At 42.4% G+C, this 25,242-nt stretch overlaps 1 protein-coding gene and 2 pseudogenes across 1 annotated transcript in view; 2 read left to right on the top strand and 1 right to left on the bottom strand.

Moving 5' to 3' along the window:
• LOC150039357 (AP-1 complex subunit sigma-3-like) lies at nt 1-4,660 on the bottom strand (annotated as a pseudogene).
• The window catches only part of LOC150039355 (uncharacterized), a 62,159-nt gene continuing 41,555 nt past the window's right edge, over nt 4,639-25,242 (top strand). The window contains exons 1-2 of the mRNA XM_090327908.1: nt 4,639-4,727; nt 6,530-6,596. Of these exons, the coding sequence (XP_090184034.1) occupies nt 6,534-6,596 (63 nt within the window). The 5' untranslated portion in view covers nt 4,639-4,727; nt 6,530-6,533. The remainder of the gene's footprint in view (nt 4,728-6,529; nt 6,597-25,242) is intronic.
• On the top strand, nt 17,357-18,057 carry LOC150039356 (fibroblast growth factor 3 pseudogene; annotated as a pseudogene).

The following is a 25,242-nucleotide window of genomic DNA, read 5'->3' as shown; positions in this document are numbered from 1 at the left end:
TTAGAGATAAATTCCATACTTGTTCAATTCCAAGACCAACCGTTGGATTCTGAGTGAAAATTTCCTAGCAGCTTGCTTACATTTGGACTTTTGGATGTGAAAAAATTCATGCATTGGAAAACCCATAGATAAACAGGAGTGTGATTAGCATAGGGAAGAACAGATTTCAGTAAAATGAGGAAATAGATGAAATGGGATGTGTCAGAAGGCAAAGGATCCTTCCTGCTACAAAGGAAAAGGGGGAGGGGCTGTGGAGGCTGCCCAAAGCCCCTGGCTGACATTCAACTTCAAGAGGGGCATGCATTTGAATTGCTCAATAAAACTGAATGTAAGGGACCTGGAGCATGGTCTAATGGTAGAGTGCTTGCCTCCCATGCACAAACTCATGTGTTCTATTCCTTAACACCACATACACAGAAAAAGCTGGAAGTGGTATTGTGGCTCAAGGGTAGGCCTTGAGAAAGCCCAAGGATAGTGCCCAGGCCCTGAGTTCAAGCCCAGGACTGGCAAAAAAAAAGGAATGTAAATTAGGCAGCATCCAAGAGAGAATGGGAACTCTATATGTCTTGGCTCAGTGATGGAGTAGGGAGAGATGTCCATGTGTGAAGTGCCCCTGTGGCTCAAGTGGCAGATCACTAGCCTTGAGCGAAATGTGTCCAAGGAGGCACCCAGGCTAGAGCTCTACCACTCTCTAGCTCTACTCCTGGGTCTTCGTGCATGCTAGGCAAGCACTCCACCACTAGGCCACAATTCTAACTCACCAAATAATGGATTTTATTATGATATTTCCACCCGTGCACAAGAGAAATGTGTGCTTATTCACATTCTCATCCTGGTTCCTATACACCTTCCTATCCTTCCCTCTGCTTAGGCCTTTTTTATTTAGATGTTTGATTACTTGTACATATGGGTCTAGACTCCAAATGTAAGAGAAAACATGTGGTGGTCACAAGTCTGACACATTTTCCTTGGCTTTTCTGATGTCCACTTCCTCTCATTTTCTTGGAACTAACACACTTTTATTCTCATAGATGACTGAACAATACTCCATAGTGTGTGTTTGTGTGTGTGTGTGTGTGTGTGTGTGTGTGTATTTTTTCCTCCCTCCGTTCATCTGTTGACAGAAACTTGAGTGGCCACATAAATCTTTACTGTTATAATAGTGCCACAGTAAACATGAGTGTCCAGTTCTCAACAATACTGAATTTATACTGTCTGTGACGTGTTTCACTAATTAGGTAGGAAATTTGAACAGGTTCACCATACCTCTCTCATTTGGGAAGCTCCAACATTACGTTGTTGGAAGAGACATGTTGATTTCTCAGGAACCGTTCCGAATCCCAAACTGCTCCTCATAGGAGGAAATGGAATGAATCTCCTGCCCTCCAGTTTTGGCTTTTAAATATTAATTTTTTCCACTTTTTAAAACTTACAAAATAGTTCCTGTTGCTTCCTCCATTCCTCCCTCCCTCCCTTCCTCCCTTCCTTCCTTCCTTCCTTCTTTTCTTCCTTCCTTCTGCCCTACTTCCCTCCCTCCCTCCCTCTTCTCTCCCTCCTCTCTTTTTCTCGCTCTTACTCTCTGACTCCTCCCTTTCTCTTTTGCTGTCAGTACTGGGACTTGAACTCACTGCTACTGGCTCTTACTTATCTCAGAGTTGGCCCTTCTCACTTGAGTTGTGTCTCTACTTCCGAGTTGTTGGTGGTTACATTTAGACTTTCCTGCCTGGGCTGTCTTGAGCCATGATCCTGAGGTATCAGCCTCCTCAGTAGCTAGGATTTCCCTTGTAAGCCTCCAGCGATTGTTGATACCAGTGTGAGGGCCTGACAGTGGTATGTACTTTCACCAGCCCTCCTCACCTCCAATTTCACTTTGTGCTTTCTCTGCCTTCCTGTGAGCTCACTTGGACCATGTGAGAAAGTCCAGTTCACCTCTTAGGTTGGGTTACTGTGGCTGAGATTAACGGTGTGGCAAGCTGGCCTAGAGATGTCCTGTGCTGTTCTTCATCATTGCACTGAATGGTTGTCGGGTCATCTGCTTGAGCACTAATTTCTGTAGTTTCCCAAACCCCAATCCCACCGAGGTATGATATTGCTCTCCTATTAAAAGGAATCATTCATAACCCTAGCCACTGATGATGGTGTGAACGGAACCTGAATGTCAATTTAGACAGGAAAGTTTGAGGGTCCATCTCCAATTCATCAGCAAAATGCTGGACTGGAGTCATAACTTAAGTGGGAGAGTACCTGCTGTGAGCACAGAGGGGCACAGGAGAGCCTTCCATACCCAACAGAGACAAGAAAGGAGGAGGGTGCCTCCGTGCTGGGAGGTCAGGGAAGTCCAGAAGAGGGAGAATCGTCCAGGAGATTAGGTAAGGATGAAGTGAGAAACTGAGGAGCAGGCAGAAAAAAACATCAGAAATAAACAGACTTGAGGTGGAATTATGACCCCAATGATCACAGTGTTCCAGGAACTAAAGTGCCATATCTGTAATGCTTTTTACCAAAAAGCCCTCCAAGTCCATCCAGAGCAACACACACAATAGAGTGATACAAATCTCCTGACTGGTGAACTCAGGGAGATAGTAGGAATGTCAGCATTTGGTAAGTTCCTGTTGGGGAGAGGTCCCTGAGAAGCCCACTTGGCACTGGTGACACACTGAGACCAGATTGTGCTGTCATAAGATGTGGGACCCTATGGAAACACTGGGTGAGGGCAGGCAACCAGCTGCTGGCTCTGGGTGGAAAGACCTGCTCCAACACAATCACTCAGGACTTCTTTAAACACATAGCCCAGAAGGATAAGGGTTCAATGGATGAGTGCATAGGTTGAGGGTAGGCCAAGAAGTTTTTTATGGAAATGGAGACTTAAGTACAGGGAGACAAGGAGTCTAAGAGAGAGCTAAAGGAGGGAGCAGGACACAGAACCAGCCCTGATGCACAGAGCACCAGTGCACACACAAGAGGCATGTGGTCATTGTTGTTCATTGGCAGCATTCCAGCACTACAGCAAGTAGCTGAGAGAAGCCAGGCCTATGGAAGAAAGGCTTGCAGGGCCTCATTGTTGTGGGACTTCTCCCCCAGGGTCAGTTGGGCCTTGTTTCCTGAGCCACCCTCAGCTCTGGAAGGTTCTTTCAGGATTAGCTGTCATGGAAAAGTCTGAATCCACATGAAGCTGAATGGACACAGAGAAGAACCCAGAGGGTCCTCATTCTTCCTCCACTGCTCAGAGACATTGTACACCGGTAGATGACCCACGTTTGGACCTTGTTCTGCAGGGGGAAGGGAATCCCCGTCGTTAGGTAGAGAATTGATTGGCCTGGACCCTGGAGGACCCACCCCGGAAGTCCACTCTGCTCCTCCCGAATCTCCCCGCCCCTTCCGCTGAGGACCCAGAAATAATGGCTCCGCAGGTCCAGTGACTCAATGGCTGACAGCCCAGGTCCTCACCGCCCTGGACTCCCCTTCATCCCTCTGGAACCATCAACGAGGGTCCTCCTGGGCTAGGATGGGGAATAGACTGGAGAGGAGGTGACCCCTGTCCCGTCCTCCCCAACCCTCCTGCCTGTCCCCTCCATCCTCCTCCGCCGACCTAGTCACCTAACCTCCCACTGGGTTTCCCCTCTGAACAGTCCACGACCTCTTCGTGGCACCAGGACCAGCCCCGAACCTCCACTTTGCACGTGGATGTGTGGAACATTAACTGAAACCACACCCTTGATAACTATGTCCATGGTTGAATAGGATGTAAAGCTCAGAATCATGTTGGCCTCCCACATCTAAGACATTGTGCTCTTTTACCACGTGTATTTATTTTTCTTTAAGAGATGAATACTTACAATGTATTCATAAGCAGGAGCTATTACAGTATGTATGGTTTTTCATCCCTCAGAAAATCAAATTCCAAAAATATATATTGCAATTATTCCTTACAAATAATCTCATGGAGTTTTAAAATTTTACACACTATTCAGTCTGCCAAGTTATACAGCAGTTATCTCCAACACAGAGGCAGATTAAGTCATCATATACAGTATACTATAGACATAGACATTTCAAATATACTATATTAGCCAACGTGAACATTTGCTAGTTAAGTAAGAATCCCTTTCTTTAAGTTACTTGTGGCATGGCTCTGCACTGGATACAAAACAATGAGGATTTAAAATTCAGCACTTGCAGCACTCGGAGTCTTCAAGTCGGTTAAACTGTAGGTTTGTTCATGGATTCTTCCGTTGTCATTTGAGCTTCTCTTCTCAACCAGCTGCTGTCCCTAGTGGAGACACTAGGAATTGCATCCTCTACACTGTCTTCCCTCTCTCTCCTCTTTCTCTCTCTCTCTCCTCCTGTAACACGTCAGACTCTTCAATGGCTTTGACAGCTATTTTCTTGGATGTTTCCTGAATTTCTCCACCTATTATAAACTCATCAAGGATAAAATATGCCTTTTCAAAATTAAAGATGATACCCAGCTCGCAGACCTTTTATAAACAAGTTTGAGCTCCTTCCAGTCAATGAAACTGCTTGTTCGATGACCTCGAGAGAGAATAATCTGAACAATTTCCCGGGTTATTTTTTTCCTCTCTTTGTCAGGGAGAGTGGTGTACCACTTCTGTAGCCGTAATTTCCCTTGTCGACTGAACAGCAAGATGAAATGTATCATGGTGACCCGGACCCGCCGCCACCTGCACCCCGAGATCCGCGAGCGCCCAAGCCCGCTCGGGTACCAGGTAAGGCGCCCGCCTCACCTGTAATATCTCCTGTTTGAGTATAAAGTAAACCTGATGCCTTTAATGCCTTTCCTAAATGTTTGGTTTGTAAAACTTGAAATATTATTAGCAGTTAAGAGTTCCTGTATATTGCTGAACTTTTAAAAATATTTACAGAGATCAGAGACAATGTATCTCGTATGAATGTCCTAAATTCATTTGTATGTTTGGAATTGGAAGAAAGAAGAATAACCAAAGATGGTAGAGGAGATAGATATTCAGTAGTTTTGATGTCTTAAAAGCTGCTAGCTAGGCTGGGATGGAAAAATTTTAAACCTTTGAATATAAAGACATTCTTATGGGGTTATATTTTCTATAAATTATTTACCCAGGTTTTCAGACATCAGAAATGATGTCTGTGACATCTCTTACTATAATACAATTCAGTGGTAGGGATTCATAACAATGGCAGCGATTATTATTGCTACCACTATTTAAAGACAATCTCTTCTATTCCAAGCAATCTTAGTTATAGTTACTTGAGAAAGTTTCACATGCTTTTGAATGTAAATCTAATATGTTTTGTTTCTTACTTTGGGCATTGATTACTTTGGCCGGAAGTACATGTTTCTTTTATCTTCCTTCCCTTCCTACCCCCAAAGACATTATTATTGCTGCTAGACATTATCATTGTGAATCTGTGTCACCTTTATACTGCAGATTATGCATTACCAGCTATTAATGTAATCAGAGATATTATGAGGAATTAGTCATGGTAGTTGTCCTGGTGCTTCATCATGTCTTTCCATGATTCTTGCACATGAGTTTCGAGGTATTGTGTCACTCAAGTGGCCTGGTCAGGGACGGGACCTTCTAGGGTTTCCTAGGACAAGTGCATGCGTGGCTTGGGGGCTCTGGGGAGAACTCATGTGGCAGACTCTTAGAGGATACAATGGAAAATGATAGCGTTGCTCCTACTCAGAAGATATTTAGGAGGAAAATGCTAAGCCAAGAGGAGAAATTGACCAATTCCAAATGATTTGAAGGAAATAATTCAGATAGTATATGAAGTAATCACTAGGCTTTGAATTTCTAATAGTTATTCAAATGAATGATTTAGAAGTATAATTATGGCCCCGGATAGAAATTTAATCAAATTTGTTTAGATGTTCTTCAGTTGTATATTTAACTTGTGTGGGTGTGTATGTGTGAGTGAGTCTATGAGAGTGAGTGTGTGTGTGTGTGTGTGTGTGTGTGTGTGTGTGTGTGTGTGTGTGTGTGATCTGAGGTTGGAACTTGAGGCCTCATACTTCCCAGGCAGATGTTCTACCACTAAGCCATGGCTCCAGTTTCTTTAACTTAAAAGACTTGGTAAAACTTACTTTTCATAACAATTCATGTTGTGTAAGTTTTTATAATTCTATTTTTGGATAAAAGTATTTTCATACCTCATTAAATGCTTTACAAATATTCTTGATAATTCCTATTTGACACTTGGCTATACACAGGGGTTCTCAGATGTGCTGGGAGTCACCTACAGAAGATGATCATCTTCACGTGGCACACTGGGGTAAATTCTGAGGGGCTTAGGGATACACTTTATATGGGCTGTGGTGAAAGTAATCATCATGTTTCTTTATATTATATAATTATAAGAAGATTGCCAAGTGAAAAGATAATATTCAATTTGCATAAAATTTTCAAATAAAATATTTTTAAAATTCCAAAAAAAAGAGATGAATACTTCCTTGAAACAAAATTTCTAAGGACAGTTTCATTTTCTTCGTGTGTGTGTTTATTTGATTTACATTTCTCTTTCACAGCATAATGAAATTCTACTCTTGTACCCATTTGGAGAGGATGGTGGGGGATGAAATTAAGCAACTATTGGTAAGTATCTACAACGACGACTAGAGTTTACTTCACTGCAGTGTTTATTATAATTGAATGATGATAATTAATATCAATTTCATACAGACTAGTGAAGGACTGATTTCCTAACTCCTCATCATTGGCAATGCATTCCTGTGTAACTTATCTTTAGGTGATAGGTGGGTGATGTAAAAGGGCTGCCCTGAGTATTGAGAATGACATAGGTGCACGCACTCTCTATGATTTGGAAGGCAGGTGGCTTGCAGGTTTGCAAGTGTTGTGGTTAAAAATGTCCTGTGCTCTTCCCCTTCCACCGTCGGGTTTCTTGGGAGCATCGAGGGATACCCCTGGGTGGCTGGGTGGTTGAGGGCACTGACAGATACTATTTGTATTTCTAAAAGAGACTCAGACTTCTTGCTTATTCTGATTATAGGCTTCACCTTGTTCTTCTTAGCCCTACAAAAAAAAGGAAATCAAATTAGGTTAAAGATAATGAAGCAGACTTTAAGGGACACATTTTGTACTTGCTTTTCCTAGGCTTGATAGGTATATTTATACTTTTATTTCTCATTAAATGAAAAATTTTGCTCTTGAGATAAAGAATTAATGTGTACAATCTGAATTTGACTTCAAATTGTGATAACTATAACTCGAATTACAAAAAAATGAAACATTTCTCTACTTTGTTTAATTGTTTGATCTTTATAAAATAAGTAGTGGCATGAACAAGTATACTTTTCATCCTTTATCATCTTGCTTTGATAAAACTTTGGAATAACATGATTTTATATAATCATTTATGTTTACATTTTACATTAGAGGTGAGTTTTTTAAAAAACCATATTTTCCTTCATGTTGCCCTAGATTTTCTGTACATGGTTAGAGAATATGTTCAAAATACAGTTGCAATATCTACCTATTATCTACTATGTATACAATATATGTGTGTATATGGATTCGAGTATGTAATTGTCGTGTGTTTGTGTAGTTCAAATTTAGGATCTTGGGAGCTATCCCTAAGCTTTTTGCTCAAAGCTAGCCCTCTCCCACAGCTCTATTTCTGGATTTTTGGTGGTTAATTGGAGATAAGAGACTCAAGGGCTTTCTTGTACAGGCTAGCTTTGAATGGTGATACTCAGATCTCAGTCTCCTGGATAGCTAGATTAGGCTTGAGACACCAGTGCCCAGCTGAAATTGTCTTTTTCTGTTCATCAGCTGGTTAGAACTGACCCTCCCCCCTCTACTTTCTAAAAAGGCATAATTGTGCCAACGGATTTTGAAAATAAACTGCCCGGTACATTATGTGATTCATGTAAGTATACCACCAGATGGATCCAAAAGATTGAGTCATATTGCCTAGCCTTCTGAATAGGCATATTGATCACATTATCTGCCAGCATTTTTGTATCCTTGCAAATGTTCTGCATTGAATTACCTGGTTATGCTTCATGAGATTTAAAAGTGTGTTTACTAATTTTCATGCTTCTTAAAAGCTGTTCAAATTCTTGCCTCTCATCTCCAGTTGAATAGTCAGATCAACCAAGAAGGTGACCTTTTAATTACAATATACCTTTTAAATAAAGGTATATTTACCTTTGTTAAAAAGTAAATTGTTATTGTAAAGGTGGTATCCAGCTATATAAGCCAGGTAAAGAGTACATTTCTTCCTGGACAGAGTCACCCTGTCTCTTACAGTTTTTCCTTCCCATTCCCATCCATAAGGTGTATATTTTGCTTTCAACATAGTTGTAATGTATTTTTTCCAGTTCTGGGCTTTGAACTCAGGGCTGTAATGTATTTTTTGCCAGTTCTGGGCGTTGAACTCAGGGCCTGAGCACTGTCCTTGGGTTTTCTCAAGGATAACGCTCTACCACTTGAGCCATAGCACCACTTCTGGCTTTTTTCTATGTATGTGATACTGAGGAATCAAACATTAGTCTTTGTCCATGCTAGGCAAGCACTCTACCACTATGTCAAACTCCCAGCTTATATATATATATATATATATATATATATATATATATATATATATATATATATACATATATATATATATATTTTAATCAAAGAAAGAATTCAAGTTGGGTACCAGTGGCTAATGCCTGTAATCCTGTCTACTCATAAGGCTGAGATCAGAGAATAACCATTGAAATCCAGCCTGGGAATGAAAGTCCATAACACTATTATCTCTAACCCACAAAAAAGCTGGAAATGGCTCGAATAATAGAATGCCAACCTTGAGCCTAAACCTCAAACTCCCAGCTGTAATATATATATATATATTTAACAGTATCATAGAATGCAAACCTTGAGCCTAAAACTCAGGGATAGCATCCAGGTTCCCCTGAGTTCAAGTCCCAGGACTGGCAAAAGAGTAATAATAATAATAATTCAGATCATATGTAGAGGAGAAACAGTTCATATAGGGGAATTTCTAATAGGAGGTATTTCTGGCGTCAATGCCTTTAGCTTTACCACAAAGTAGAATTTGAATAGTTCCCATTTGATTGACTTCTGTTGATCCACAGATTACTGTAGTTAGTAGAGTTCCATTTCCATTTAAAACCAAAACCAAAATGTGTCTTATATTGTCTGTGAACTACAATTAAATAGGACAACCCAGGAAATGATACTGAATTTCCTGGCTTGAGATCTGTGGAAGTTGTTGATGAAAGCGACAGATAAGACTCATAATTTTGAAAATAATGGCTTCAACCTTCTATAAAAATGAATTATTGATAAGCAATTCCTCAGTCCAGATTTGACAGTTCGTTGACTGTGTGAACACACAAAAAATCAACCTTGAGCTTTGTGACTTTGGAATCACTGGCTTGATTTTATCCAGGGGTGACATTTTTTCAGCTATAGTCTTTTCATAAATGTTTTTGTTTAATGGCAACTACTTTGTACAACTACTTAAAGATAATAATGATGATGATGATGATGATGATGATGATGATGATAATACAAAAACAAAAGCATCCTGTACTTTCCAGCAGCATCTTCATGACCACAATCTGTGGCTGGGGCAGGCCTCACATGCGGCCTGGCCTGCGGTGGATGCTGGGTAAATGCTCCAGTAACTCTGTGAAGTCTTTCCTCAGCAGTAGCTGAGGTTCAGTATTGCAGGGCAAAGGCAGAGAGAAAGAAGGACCCGCCGCCTACAATTCTTACACTAGGAGCGTCAGATTCATGATTCTTAGCTCTGGATTCCTGATTTTGATAGTTTCCTCCCAAGAGAAGATATCAACAAGTAGCCAGCTGGCCTAGTGTAACCAAAAACCATTCCATGTGCTATTTTCACTAACCTTGATATGAGTGCCTGTGGTTTCCTTCAGATAAATTGTCTTTCCTGCCTTCTAATACATAGCTCCTCTATCAGTTATAGCTTCATTTTTAAAGTCTGTATAAAAACCTTCTGCACTGCCTCTGTAGACCTGGCAAACTCCTGTGTTCTGTCCTTGGTCCCTTTGTTTCTGTGTGAATACCCTGTTTGTCTGCTCCTCACTAGGCAGTGGAGTTCTGTAGCCAGGGCAACAAATGTTGGGTCATTGTGGTTAAGAGAGGAGTGCTGTGATCCAGTGTTTTGTGAGATTCTTGTTGGGTTTTTGCCTGTGATCTGTCTCGTAGGTAAACAATATTCACTGGTTAACAGATTCTACTGGAGTTTTTGTTTCTCTGTCTAAGAAGCCTGCCTCCTTTTTCAAGTTACACTTGAACTGCAGAGTCTGGTTTTAAGTTTATTGGGGACGCTTTCTTTTACCCTTCTTCCTATCACCCTGATCTGATGATTAGTGTGTCCACTGTGACACTCCGAGTTGCTTCCTAGTAACTTTTTTTTCGATAATTAACTGACATATTAATTTTTATTTTAAAAAGCTAGTATTTCCTGAAAGGTCTAAATGCAGCTGGATTTCTTTGATTACTAGAGTTGACTTTGGTCCAACATTAGGAAGGATTTTCCTGAATATAGAAACAAGACTGGAGAGGAAAGACTGTTTCTGAGCCTGGGCCCTGGCCCTCTCATGCTTGCCACTTAGTGCTCAAAAGTGAACAGATGTGCAAGATTGCCTCAGCTCCTGGCCTTTCCTCCCTCCTGTTAGAAACTCTGGGCAGGAGGGGAGCATGGTCTAGTGCTAGAGTGCTTGCCTAGCACGCACAAAGTTTGATTCCTTAGTACCACATACAAAGCCAAGGAGGTGGTGCTGTGTCTCAAATGGTAGAGTGCTAGCCTTGAGAAAGTCCAAGTACAGTGCCCAAACCCGGGAGTTCAAGCCCCAGGACTGGCAAAAACAACAACAAAAAAAGCACAAATCTCCAGTGTCAGGAATGAATAGACACACAAGAGATACAAATTTTGTCAAGCAATTTACTTTTGCTCAAAAGGGTGCAATGCCTCACTCTACCCAGAGCTAAGCAGGCACACTGGGCAGAGCAGTTTAGTAGGTTTTTATCCCAGGCCAAACTGTCCCTTGCAAGGAGTTAGGCTCACATTCTAAATATAACTGATTACCAACGTTAGATTGTGTTTTTAAAAGGTTTACAATTTTTTTTTTCATCACAGCTGGCTGAAAGCAGAACTGGGAACAGAGTGGCTGACAGACACAGTGAGAGAGGTTGATGAAGTCAGCAGAAAGCTCCCATTTAAAAGGGGGAGGTCTGGGGCACATGGCTGACACCTGTAATCCTAGCTACTCTGGAGGCTGAGATCTGAGAATCAAGGTTCAAAGCCACCCCAGGCACAAAAGGACCTGAGACTCTTATTTCCAACTAACCTCTAGAAAACAAGTGGTGCTTGGTTCAAGGGTAGGATGGTAGCCTTGAGCTGAAGAGCTCAGGGACACCTCCCACCCAGACCCAGGGGGAGGGTGGTAGCCTTGAGCTGAAAAGAGCTCAGGGACAGTTCCCAGGCACAGTTCAAGCCCCGTGACCCACAGAAAAAAAAGGGGAAGGTCACGTTTGTTTGGCCTAGTGATAGAGTGCTTGCCTAGCATGCACAAAGACCAGGGTTCAATTCCTCGGTACCACATACATAGAAAAAAGCTAGATGTGTTGCTGTGATTTAAGTGGTAGAACTCTAGCCTTGAGAAAGTCCAAAAACAGGTTCAGGCCCTGAGCTCAAGCCCAGGACTGGCCAAAAAAAAAGTGGGGGGAAGGGGACTTAATTCCATTGATAAAGATTTCTCTAACAAGCAACACACTTGGCAGTTGCAGTTTTATTCTTTGAATTCCTTCGATAAATATTTATCTCCCTAATTTGGCCAGTGGGTCACAGCAGCACAGCTGATAATTGCAATTTCACTCTTTTAACTCCTTCGGCACAAGATTTGCATACCTCACATGGCTGCTGGTCATACACAGCACAGAAATAAGTCTTTAAAAAGCAAATAATAGAGGGGGGAAGGGAAATGGGGACCATGACATGTGAAAGGGTTTCAATGTGTGGGAATTAATGCACCATTTATCTGGCAAATATCATGTAACCCTTCTATTAATTACAATAAAAATATATTTTAAAAAAGCAAATAATACCAAAAAATATCAATATACAATACAAAAGCATTTCAGTTTGACAGAAAAGACTACTTTTTCCTCACACTCCTCTCCCTCACCCTCAGAAAAGGCTGGTGTAGGTGCAGTGGCTCATGCCTGTAATCCTAGCTACTCAGGAGGCTGAGATCTGAGGATTAAGGTTCAAAGCCAGCCTGGGCACAAAAGAACCTGAGACACTTATCTCCAATTAACATCTAGAAAAATGGAAGTGGTATTATTCAACCTGGTATCATATAAAGTCTCTCTTTTACTTTAACTGGGCTTAATAGATGGAACTTTATTTTGAAGATAAAGAGATGAAAGCAAAAAAGCCTTTGTTTTTTTCATATATTTTTATTGTAATTAATAGAAGGGTTACATTATATTCGCCAGATAGAAGGTGCATTAATTCACATACATTGATACCCTTTCTTATGTCTTGGTCCCCATTTCTCTCCTCCCCCACCCCCACCCCTCATCTTGTTTTTCCTCCTTCCCTATCCAGTTTCAAATAACCAAATACAAATATATCCAATATATCAGATAACAAAGTGAGATACTGTAACAATATGAGGTAACCAAGGGACAGCAAAAGAGATGAGAGATAGCATAGTACATTAAGGACAACAATCACTCATTATATGGCTAAAAAAGCCTTTGTTTTATTTTTTAAGCTTTTAAAAAAATTTACAGTGTCTTTATTTAACTCTGTGAAGTAGATCTGTGCTTCCTATGTTCTTTTTCAAAATTTACTTTTAATTTATTGTTATTGTAGAAGTGATGTGCAGAGGGTTACTGTAACATAACGCAGATAATTGTAGATTTCTCTTTGAATATTGTTACCTGAGCCTTTGCTTTAAATAGACTGTTTGGAACTATGCAGTTTTTAAATTGTTAAAAAAAATTAGGATATATGGTTCAAGTATTAGAGTGTCAACAAAGCAAGCAAGCCAAGAGAGCATGAGGCCCTGAGTTCAAACATTAGTTCTCTCTCTCTCTCTCTCTCCCTCCCTCCCTCCCTCTCTTTCACACACACACACACACACACACACACACACACACACACACACACACACACAAATGGAGTCCAGACTGGTCTTCTTAGAGACTCATTGAGTCATTCTCAGCAAAACCTAGCATAGAAGAACTGATGCCATAGGAATTCTGAGGCTAAGTTGAAAAAGGTCAAATAACTGTTTTCTCTTTCTTGGGATGATGGCATTTAAAACTCAGCCATTATTCTGGGTGAAAGTCAGGCAGCCATGGAGAGGGCTTCAGGAATCTGTGCTCGGTCACAAGTGGTGTCAGCCTCTGGACAGATGAGGCAGTTCTGAGACTAAATCATCACATAACTTCAGAATCTATCCTGCCTAGCCCATCTGTATCAGCACTGAGCTGTGAGCCATGTTTTGAGATGGCACTCAATGCAGTTCTGTGAGCTCAATGGCTGGAGTCTGTTTTTAGATGATCAGGTTTGGAGGCCTTGTAGTATAGTAATTGGAAACTAGGACATCATTGTATTTAAATATGTTTCTTTTGCTTTTTTTTTGCCAGTCCTGGGCTTGAGCTCAAGGCCTGAGCAGTGTCCTTGGATTTTCTCAAGGTTAGAGCTCTACCATTTGAGCCTCAGAACCAGTTCCACGTTTTTTTATGTATGTGGTACTAAGGAATCGAATCCGGGTCTTTGTGCATGCTAGGCAAGCATTCTACCACTAGGCCAAACTCCCAACCCTTTTCTTTCGCTTTTAAGAATCCTCTTGGACATGTGAAAAATTGTACAAAGTGATTTTGGAACCAAAACAGGAGCAATTAGTATTTATAACCCTGACCCAACTGTTTCTATAATCTGTGGCACCTTGACAGGAAAGACAGACAGAATTTCCCAACAGTTTTAAATTTGTGGAGAATTTCTTACCCCCTTTAATATAAACTTAGGCCTTAAATATTTTTTAAATACTGTTAAACCTTAGTTTTGTTTAAGGCACATGAACTTGTGCTTAGCTCATAAGGTAAAAGGACCAAACCGTAATCTTTTCTTACAACAAACATGTCAGGAACAAATAAATACATAAATGTAAAATTCTGCCTTTGAAATCCCTGAGGCTTGAGGAATAAAAAGGGAAGTCTAGAGGGAATCTGGCTCTAGTGAGTTTATACTTGATTTGTCTTTTTTTCCAATATAATAAAACTTGGTTTAGAACTCTTCATAACTCTTTTCATAGATATAGAACTTCTATCCACAGCCATCTTAGTCACAAGGTAAGGCATCTTGCTTTGTAGGTTTGCAAAAGATGTAAGACCTCTTTGCATTGGTTTTTCCACAGGCCATGCAATCACAAATGTGAGCCAGAATGTTCTTTTCCTCTTTGTCTTGGGGTCCTCTGACAGTCAGGATTTGTGTGGCCTGAGCGTTTAGTAATGGAATAATTTCTTGTGCCATTACCTAAGGAAAGATTATATAAAATTATTTAAAATGGCTATGAGTGTGGCCTAGTAATAGAGTGCTCACTTGGCATACATGAAGCCCTGGGTTCCACTCCTTGGTATAATATACAGGGAAAACCTGGAAGAGATGCTATGGCTCAAATGGTAGAGTGCTAGCCTTGAGAAAACCCACGGACAGTGCTGAGGCTTTGAGTTCACACATCACTTGATTTCACACGAGCAATTTGACAAGAGAGTTGTTTAGTTATTCAGTTTAACTGTCAGCCATGGGTGCAGTAAATTGAGATGAAATCAGACCAAGAGACCAGGGATTATTTCCAGGGCCAGCTTGGCCACAGAGATTAGAGAAAAACCCAACATCATAGGCACAAAATAAGCCTCTACATGTATTGGAAAACCTCAGAGTAAAGCAGCACAGGATCCCGTTCCATTCCAAACCTAAGAGATCTGATGGTGACTGACTTTCCCAGAGGCCAGAGCCCATTATGAATGAAGACTTAGACAGAGGAATCCTGCCGCAGACCGACTCAGTGGGAGTGCGGGGAGACCAAGTCTGGATTCACAGGTCAGGAATGGATTCGGCGATGACAGACAGACACAAACGCAAGGGAGGTTTGAAATCTGCTGCGAAGTTTTACTTGTTGAATGTGAGATTATATACAGTCAAAGTAGGAGTAGTTTCTTTCAGTTGGCATAAGGTCAAAAGATTACAATCATGTTTAAGAATGGTTACTGGGTACATTTTTCTGAGTAGAAAAGAAACTTCTCCCTCCCTTCTAAGGAGCTATGGTTAATAAGTCAGACATTATGGTTAGGCGTCATCCGCCTTGGCATTAATCAATATTAGCTTTGTTTACCATCTGTTCCATTCTAGTTCTTCCTATGATTCTGTTTCTGAGTCAGTAATTATTACCCTGTGCCAGGAATTGTAAAACCTTAAACCTAAGAGTCCATTGTTGCTGTTCAGTTAGAGTACACCACGGTGCTCTAGCCCTTCTAATCCTTTCCCATATGATTCATTATGTACTTGCAACATTTACACAAGTAATGCAGACGCATTAAAGGCATATTCAGGCAAACTAACATTTATTACTAATTCAAAGATCATATTTTCTGTTTTAGTTTCTAATTCTGTCTTATTATTAATAGAATGCATTGAGGTCATTAAGGCTGCTGTGGGTGTGTCTTGCGCCAGAGTAGCCAAGTATGCACTTTTAGTTCCTGGAACATCTAGTCGCTCAATCAATTGTTTAGGCCAGTAGCTGGCACAGAATATTACTGCCATACCATCAACTATCAGAAATGAAAAGAGTGATAAAAGAATCCCAGCACCCAGCATTATGAGCATTCCACGCATATGCCTCGGTCTCTGCCAGGGACCTCCAGGAGGCCTGATCACCATTGGTGCGAACCTCAGGACTGGCAGCCATTCAAGCTCTTTCTGCTCCATGCTGCACAGACTCCACTGGAGTGGATGTAGCAGAATCCACAAGTCCACTCACCTATCATGGAAGCAATCTGAATCTTCTGGACATTATTCTCAGTAGAGAACTAGTTCAAACAACACAAAAATATCATGGAACCTCTGCCATGTATGGGGTAAAACTAAATATAATTTTGCTGACAAGATGGCCTGGGAAACCCCCCTTCCTTAGTGAGGCACGCCTGGAACAGGTTCCCAGGAGCCATACTGAGCTGGTCTCTACGTGGGAGCAGCAGTGCTGTTAGTTCCTGTCCACACACCTTAGCAACATCAGAAAGCTCTTAGTGGTCGGGACACGATGTTCATCCTAGTTCCCTCTGTCTGACATGAAAACTTATCTCACCCCTCATCGACACTCTCATGACATCTCCATGAAGGGCACTTTGCCCTATTTCCTTGGCATTTTGCAGCTACTTCCACTAACTTCTGGTTGCTTTCAGGCCCTTCCCCTGATGAGAAGGGATTTCCTGGGCCAGATTCATGAGTGGAAGCAAAGCACAACGTTTTTGGCTGACTGGAGTCTCAGCCTCCAGAGCTTGCCTTTTGGCTGAGTGTGTTGACTGGCAGATGGGTCAGAGCCAAGCCCAAACATTCTGAATCACAGGATTGTCTCATGATAACTACAACATATCCTCCCAATTTGCCCCTAGTAAAGACATGCTGGTGTGTGTGTGTGTGTGTGTGTGTGTGTGTGTGTGTGTGTGTTTGTGCTGACAGAAGACCTGAGACTTTGCTACTAAGCTACATCCCTAGTCCAGTGGTGAGAAAGAGCACCTCAACCCAGCTAGTGAGCATGCACTAGTGAACACTGACACTACTTCAACTGAGAAATTATAGGCAGAGGACTTTAGGCCCTGCCTGCTTATGCATAAAGCCCAACTTCAATATGAAAAACAAATACACTCCAGGGACCTTTCAGAGCTGCCGGCGAAGGGAGGGGGGGCGCGGGGCGCAGGGCCAAGCGGAGCCTGGGCTCCATGGCGCTACGCCAGGGCAAGTGTGCCCAGGAGGCACTGGCCCGAGCCCCTCGCCCCTCCGGGCTCCCCACCGGCCGGCCTCGCCCCTCCCGAGCCTCCGCCTGGGGACAGGCGGCCTTTTGTTACCGAACCTCCTTTCTTTCTGCGCTTTAGTGCAGCAGCGGAAATTTCACCCCTCCAGGGCTCCTGGGGAAGAAATTAAAGTCAGTCTCTCCCTCTCCCCCCCCTCTCTCTCCTGCTCTCTCTCTCCCCCTCCCCTCCCCTTTGCCCATCCCCTCCCTGCGCCTTCCATGGGCACCGCCCCTGGCCCGCAGCCGCCGCGAGGCGGGCGTGATGCCAGGATGGGCCTGATCTGGCTCCTGCTGTTCAGCCTGCTGGAGCCCGGCTGGCCCTCTGCGGCCCCGGGGGGCACGGCTGCAGCGCGGTGCAGGCGGGCGCGGCTAAGGCCTGTAGGAGAGCCTCGGCAGGGCAACCCGGCGCCACCAGCTCTACTGCGCCACCCGGTACCACCTGCAGCTGCACCCGCGCGGCCGCGTGGACGGCAGCCTGGAGCACAGCGCCTACAGCTTCCTGGAGATCACGGCGGTGGAGGTGGGGTCGTGGCCATCAAGGGGCTCTTCTCTGGATGGTACCTGGCCATGAACGAGAGAGGGCGGCTCCACGCTTCGGAGCACTACAGTGCCGAATGTGAGTTCGTGGAACGAATCCACGAGCTGGGCTACAACACCTACGCCTCCCGCCTGTACCACTCGGTGCCCGGCGGGCCCGGGGCCGGCGCCACCCCAGTGCCCACAGGCTGTGGTACGTGGCCGTGAATGGCAAGGGCCGGCCACGCCGGGGCTTCCGGGCCCGCCGCACGCAGAAGTCCTCCCTCTTCCTGGCCCGTGTGCTGGACCCCAAGGACCACGAGAGGATGCGGCTACTCCATGGCGGCCACGGCGGCCACGGCGGCAGAGGCAGAGCCTGGGGTCACCGGGCCCACGCCAGGCGGCGCAAACCAGCCCGAGCCACCGCGGGCACCACACCTCGCACGTGGCCCTGACTGACTCTCCCGGCCACACGCTTCCTCCTGCCCTCTGCAACCAGGCTGGATGGGACTCGAGGGGCCTCAGTTTCCCCACGTCCAGCGGTCGGTGTCGGCTGGCTGGAGGCTTTGTGTAACTGGGACATTAAAGTATTTTATTATAAAAAAGAAAAACAAATACATAAACTAAAACAACTATAAAGATCACCAGAGAAATATATCTCCTCCAAAATCAACTGTTTCCATAAGAGATTTTAAAGACAGTGAAATGGGTGATATTTGAAAGAACTTGCTCAGAAATCTAAATAAACGCTACGAAGACAGCAGCTGAACAAAATGAAGTAATGAAGCCAACATAGGATAAAAAAATAAAAATCGAAGGAGGAAACAGATATTTTGAAGAGTCAAAATTTTAGAAAGGAAAATTTCAATAATCCAATTAATTCAATTAAACATATTGTGAACAGAATTAAAAGAAAGTGAGGATGGAGTATTAGAGATCAAAGATAAAGTAGAGCAATTAGATCAATCAGACAAAGAAACAACAAAAATAAGAAAATATAAACGTAACATGTAAAACTTGCCAGGTATGGTGGCTCACGTTTATAATCCTAGCTACTCAAGAGTTTGACGTTTGAGGATCGTGGTTTAAAGACAGCAGGTAGGAAACTCCATGAATCTCTTATCACTAGTTAACCATCAAAAAGTAGACATGGAGGTGTGACACAAATGGTAGAGCAAAACAGCTCAAGGACAGCACCCAGGCCCTGAGTTCAAGCCCTAACACTGGTGCAAACAAACAAACAAACAGACAGACAAATAAACAACAAAAGGAAACCTATGAATCATGGGTCTGGAAAAAAAGTACAAACTAAAAACACAGGAAACGAACTCCATAAAAAAGACAGTAGTGAACGCTTTAAGTCTGGATGACCTGAGTCATCCAGGTCCACTCGGAGGCCTTCAGGATACCAACAGGCAAGATCAGCAAAAGGACTAGACTATATTTGAAGCACTGGATATGCAAAAAAGAGACTATGAAAACTGTAAGAGAAAAATGGAGAGAAGCAAGGGAAGGCCACTTCATATTCATAAAAAGAAAGATCTCTTAATAAGAGATAACAATTTTAACATATATGCCTCTCATGTTGATGCATCCAAACTTAGGAAGCAAACAGTACTGCATTTGCCAGTGCAGATGGAGTCCAACATAATGTGAGTGGGGTGCTGTGAGACCTCAAACTCCAATAGGCAGGATATCCAGACCATTATTGGACCTCAAAACCATGAACCAAGAAACATCAGAATGGAATGGCACTGTCGACCAAATGGACTTAAGAAACCATTGCACACTACTTTATCATCCGCATGATACAGTCATCCCGGAAATCCGTGGAACTTTTTTCAAAGTAGATAGTGTTTTAGGATACTAAGCAAATACTAATAAATAGATGAGAACAGAAATAATTTACTTTCTTCTTCCTGATAACAATGCAATAAAACTTGAAGTCAACTGCAAAAAAAGCTACAGAAAATATTCAAGTGCATGGAGACTGAGCACATATGATTCAATGGCCAGAAGAATTAGGAAGGAAATCAAGAAATCTTTAGCATCTAATGAACATGAAAGCATAACTCACAAGAGCCTCTGGTATAATTCAAAGGAAGTGCGAGGGGAAATGTTTCTAGCTATGATGCTAGAATCATTAAGACATACATAAAGGTGACTATGTAAATAAAGGGTGATTTCAAGGAAAGAACATAATGATACACCTAAACATGGCAGGAAAATTAGGAGGCAGAAAGCAATAATGATTGGGTAGACATGAATGAAAGCAGGATAGACTAAAAATAGAAAGAATTAACGGAATAAAACTTGTAATGAAAAGATAACTAATATCGACAAAGCCCTAGATAAAAACTAACCAAAATAAGGAAGAAAAAGACCCAAAATGGAAAAAATTGCAAGTAAAAATGGAGATGTCACAGTGAATACCAGTGTACTTTGAAGACTATGTTCTAATAAATTGAAAAATAGAGAAAAATTTGATAAATTTCTAGATGCTGTTGACTCTCCAAGGCTAAACCAACTAGATGGAGAACCATTTAAACAGAGCGAGAGCAATAAAGTTGAAATCGTAATACTCTTCAACATATAAAGTCACAGGATTAGATCCACTCAGTTCTATTTTCAATATTGAATACTGGCATAGTCTTTGAACTCTTGCTGGCACAATAAGTTGGCTATGTCCTGGAGAACCTTCAGAATTCAGACCTCAAGCTGACTATCTGAAACATCAACAATTTTTCTTATACTTCACAGTTTGGTGCCAAGTCAGACAACTCTTTTTTTTTTGCAGGGGCGGGGGAGAATTCGTGGAGGTCACTTGATGGTGGTTAGGAGGTTTTGTTGGAACATGGGCTGATCTGAACCATCTAAGACAATTTCATTTGTATATGAATCCTCCTTTGGTCTCACTGAGTCTTGTATTCTATTCCATTCATCTTTGGGTCTAGTTTTGTGCCAATACAAGCTGATTTTTTTTTCTTATTATAGCTCTGTAATAGAGGTTGAGGTCGGGGATTATAAACCCACAAGCACTGCTTTTTTGCTTAGAGTTTCTTTGGCTATTTCACATCTTTTTTGTTCCATATGAAGGCTTGGATTGTCTTCTTTATCATTTTAGTAGCCTTGAGAAAATAAAGGTAAGAGGCAGTGCCCAGTTCCTGAGTTCAAGTCTCAAGAAGAGCAAGAAAGAACTGCTCAGCAGAGCAGGAGGCACAAGGAAGAGGTGGAAGCCCCAGGGGGCCGAGGCCAGAAGGCGCAGGACGCATGAGGCCGGCTCCGCAGTCTTCACCCCGGGCTTCCCGGTCCCCGCCCGCGTCCTCCGGGGCGTCGTGTGCCCACCCCGCCCCGACGAGGTGTGCCTGTGGGTGGGGGAGGGAGGTTGGGTGGGCAATGTGTGGTGTCAGTGGGGGGCGTTGAGCCTTCATTCGGATCCCCGAGCCCGATCAGGGGTCGCGGGGAGAGGCTCCTTTCTGCCCTGGAGAGTGGACGGAGGTCCGCGGGCCGCTGGGCTCAGGGGGCCGCGGAGCCAGGCTGGGAGGACCTGGGCGTGGGGACGAGCGAGGGTGGGGGGAGCTCCAGGCGGCCCGGGTTGGACAGAAAACCGCCACCTGTGTCAAGTGTTCCTTTGTTTTGCCTGGGGGTGGGGAGATCCAACCTTCCGCGGCCACTCGAGCGGCACAGGGCCGCTCCGCCGCATCCCCAGGCCAGGCAGAAAAGCCCACCAAATACCATCTCCAAAATTACCAGCAAAAACCTAGACTGGAGACATGGGTCAGGTGGTAGAGCACCAGAGGAGAAAGCAAACCAAGCCCAAGTACAAGATGCTAAGTTCAAACCACAGGAAAACAAATAAATAAACAAAACCAACCAACCAAACAAGGCAACAGCAAAACAAAACAATCCTGCTTATTGAAGAAATTTGAGGGTGATATCAGCGGTTATATTACTGTCCTACACTGCTATAGTAAAAGACCACACGTAGGTTGGCTTGAATAACAGAACATTATTTTTTCACTTTGGGAGATTGGAAGTTCAAGATCGACATGGCAGCAAGTTTGGTTTCCTGTGAGGTATCTCTCATAGTAAGGTGAAGAAGACATTTTATTTTTTGGCCAGTCTTGGGTTTGAACTCAGGGCCTGGGCACTGTCCTTGGGCTTTCTCAAGGCTAGTGCTCTACCTCTTGAGCCACAGCACTCTTCCAGCCTTTTCTATGTATGTAGCATTGGGCCTTCGTTCATGTTAGGCAAGCACTCTACCACTGGCCCAGATGACACGTGGCTCTGTCGTTGCTTTTTCTTGTCAGGGTAATATATAGAGGGGTTACAGTTACATTCATCAGGTAGTAGGTACATTACTTCTCTCACATTGACACCCCTTCTCACGTTTTTGTCCCCTCTCCTTCCCCCCACCATCTTGCTATCTCTTTGTGTGACTTTTCCCACCCTTCATACGCCTGTCTATCTGTCTATCTCTTACTCCTACATATACACAGAGTTGTAAGAGCTCATGCCTGACAATAAATAAATTCTGATGTCTCTTTCTCTTCTTAAAGAAGTTTGATTTCCTTCCTTCCTTCCTTCCTTCCTTCCCTCCTCCTTCCTTCCTTCCTTCCTTCCTTCCTTCCTTCCTTCCTTCCTTCCTGCCCTGTGCTAGACTCAGTTTCAAACTGTACCTGTTATTTCTGCTCATTGGCTAGCACTCTGTCAATGGAGCCCTATCTCCAATCCCTGGATTATCTTTATTTAGCATTTATTTATGGAGAAATATTGCTTCAGAAAAAAAATGTGAGTTTTTCAGTTTTGGGGATTCAGAGATTAAGAGTAGATTAGTTAGGATAAACTAAGCTATATTGAAGGAACAATTTAAAAAATGAGTATTCATTTACTAGAAGGCTTGTCACTCATTCATCAGCATGGGTCATTTTTCTGTCACCATGGTTTAGTTTTTGCCTGTTCCAGAATTTTCTATGAATGGAGCCGTATAATTCACGTTCTTGAGTTTGACTTCTTTTGCTCACATAATGATTTTGAGATCTATCTATCCATCCATCTACCTAGCTATGTATCTCTATCTACCTACCTATCTATCTATCTATCCATTCTTCTGTCCACATCCATCTATCTATCATCTCTATTATTGATATATGTATATATCATTTATCTATCATCTGTCTGGCTGTCTCTATCTCAATCATATAATCTACCTATCTATCCTTTTTCTCTATCATCTATCTCTATGATCTATAGTTCATTCTTTTCAATTGTTCACGCATAGCATGCATTAATTGCAGAAGAATTAACCCTATGCTTATCATTATAGAGTATGAGTATGATATTAACCTTTGGCTAAAGCTAATGTATGCATGTAATAATTGGGGGATAAACATTTTACAACTGTGTGTGTGTGTGTGTGTGTGTGTGTGTGTGTGTGTGTGGTTATGAAGCAGGAAATGTGAGTCTGCCTGCCTTGTGTAGTAATACTAAGCAGATTTATAGTTTGTACCCAATTTTGGAATCTGGAGCATATTGAATCGACAGTATGAGTCAGAGTTGCCACTGTAATTTGCCTACCTAGCCATCTCACTATAAGAGATTCCTGTTCTAAACTAGCCTTTGGTGCCCTGGTTGCATACACACAAGAGGTGGTTCAAAAACTGGAGACAGACAAAACTGGACAGCTCAGCTCTTCTGGGGACATGAGGTCTGCTCTTACAGTTTTATGACATTTGCCTATAGCAATGTTGTTGCCTGATTATAAACCAAATTTTGTGCACACTTTTAGCAATCAAAACACTTAAGATAATTAACATGTTGTTAGCATAACGGAACAGCATTCCATTGCATGAATATAGTATAATTTATTTATCTGTTCTCTTTTAGATCAACATTCCAATTTTTGGCTCTCACAGATAATTGTGTTGTGGAAATTCTGGTACAGATCGTTTGTTGTGGATTTAATGCTTTGGGGTTTTGTTTTCCCATCAGAAAATACAGGGGGAGGGAAATGAGGACAAAAACATGAGACGGGGTATCAATGTGTGAGAAGTAATGCACCTACTACCTGACGAATATAACTGAAACCCCTCTAAACATTACAATTAAAAAAAAAGAAAGAACAAATACAATAATCCTAATTCTTAAAAAAAGAAAATACCTATGAATTTATGTGAGTCATCTATAATGCTAAAACAAGAGTCAGTGGCTTAAGATAATGTGCATTTATTACCCTACTCTTCTGTGGATCAGAAACCTGAGTGTTCCCAAGTGGGTATTCTGCTGAAGAGTTTCTGACATAGCTTTGATATGTCCCCTGCGCATGGGGTCTTATCTGAAAGTTAAATGGAGAAAGATCTACTTCTATGCTTACACAATTGTTAGCAGGATTGAGTTCCTTGAACGCTATTGACCTAAAGGCCTCTCTGGCAGCTGGCTGGAGGCCAACCTCAGTTCTTGGTCAAATGCACTTCCGTAAGAGGTCAATTTGATTTATGAAGGCATAATGCCAGGAGAGAAGGCCCTAGGGAGAGCCTGTTAGCAGGACGAAAGTGACAATCTCTTGCTAATCTTAGAGGCAATGACTTGTCAATACTGCTGTAGCCTTTTGTTAGAAGCTAGTGACTCAAGTGGGGAGGGAATAGTCTCTGAAGACAAGGGATCTTTTTAATGGCTCCCCTGCTATAAGTGTTGATCTTGTAAGTCACAGAGTAGTGTCTCGTAAGGAACTCCATAGAAAAGATTACAAGTCAGAAAACAATAAAGATGCCTACACACTCATGTTCATTGCCACACCATTTACCAGAGCCATGTTAGGGCAAATAGCCCATATGTCCTTTGTTTGCAGGAAAATAGATGAACCTAGAGACAATTATGTTGAGTAAAATAATTCAGGCTCAGAGACGGCATGTTTCTCTCACTTGTAGAAGTTAGATTTAAAAATATGAATGTATATGAAAACACATACGTGGCTACATGCATGTATACTGGGTCAAACTGATTACGGTATGGTATACTTGGGGTGGATTTTTTTTATGGTGCATGTGTAAAGACACAATGAAGAGACAGGTAAACAGAAGGAATACCAGGAAGCTGATACTCATTTTGTGTGGAAGGACAGCGGGTTAATGAGAAGGGCCCGATGAATGATGAAACGAATGATGGGTGAATTTGGTCATAACATTCACCATATATATATGTAAAAAGCCTGCTGAGTTTTTCCTCTAAAGTATTTTTTTTCTCATTCTCACCAGCAGTGTATGAGAGATCCAGTTGTTCTGTTCTTTCTAATATTTTATATATTTTTTCTTTCTGTTTTTGGTTGGTCATGGGGCTTGAACTCTGGGCCCAGGTGTTTTCCCTAAGCTCTTTTGCTCAAGGCTACCACTTTGAGACACAGCTTTACTTCTGGTTTTCTGGTGGTTCACTGGAGATAAGAGTATCTCAGAACTTCCTTCCTGGGTTGGCTTTGAACTGCTATCCTCTGCTCTCAGCCTCCTAAATAGCTATGATTACAGATAGGTGTGAGCCCACCCGTGCCTGGCAATTTTCTGAAGTTTTAGAATTTCTTTTCTAATGTTGATGAATTCATCACTTCACAATAACTTATTTATCTTCATTTACCTCAACTCATGAAAATA

This window comes from Megascapheus bottae, unplaced genomic scaffold, assembly GCF_031878675.1.
Source record: "Megascapheus bottae isolate mThoBot1 unplaced genomic scaffold, mThoBot2.hap1 HAP1_SCAFFOLD_40, whole genome shotgun sequence".
NCBI classification, from domain to species: domain Eukaryota; kingdom Metazoa; phylum Chordata; class Mammalia; order Rodentia; family Geomyidae; genus Megascapheus; species Megascapheus bottae.
This window is presented reverse-complemented; position numbering and strand designations above follow the sequence as displayed.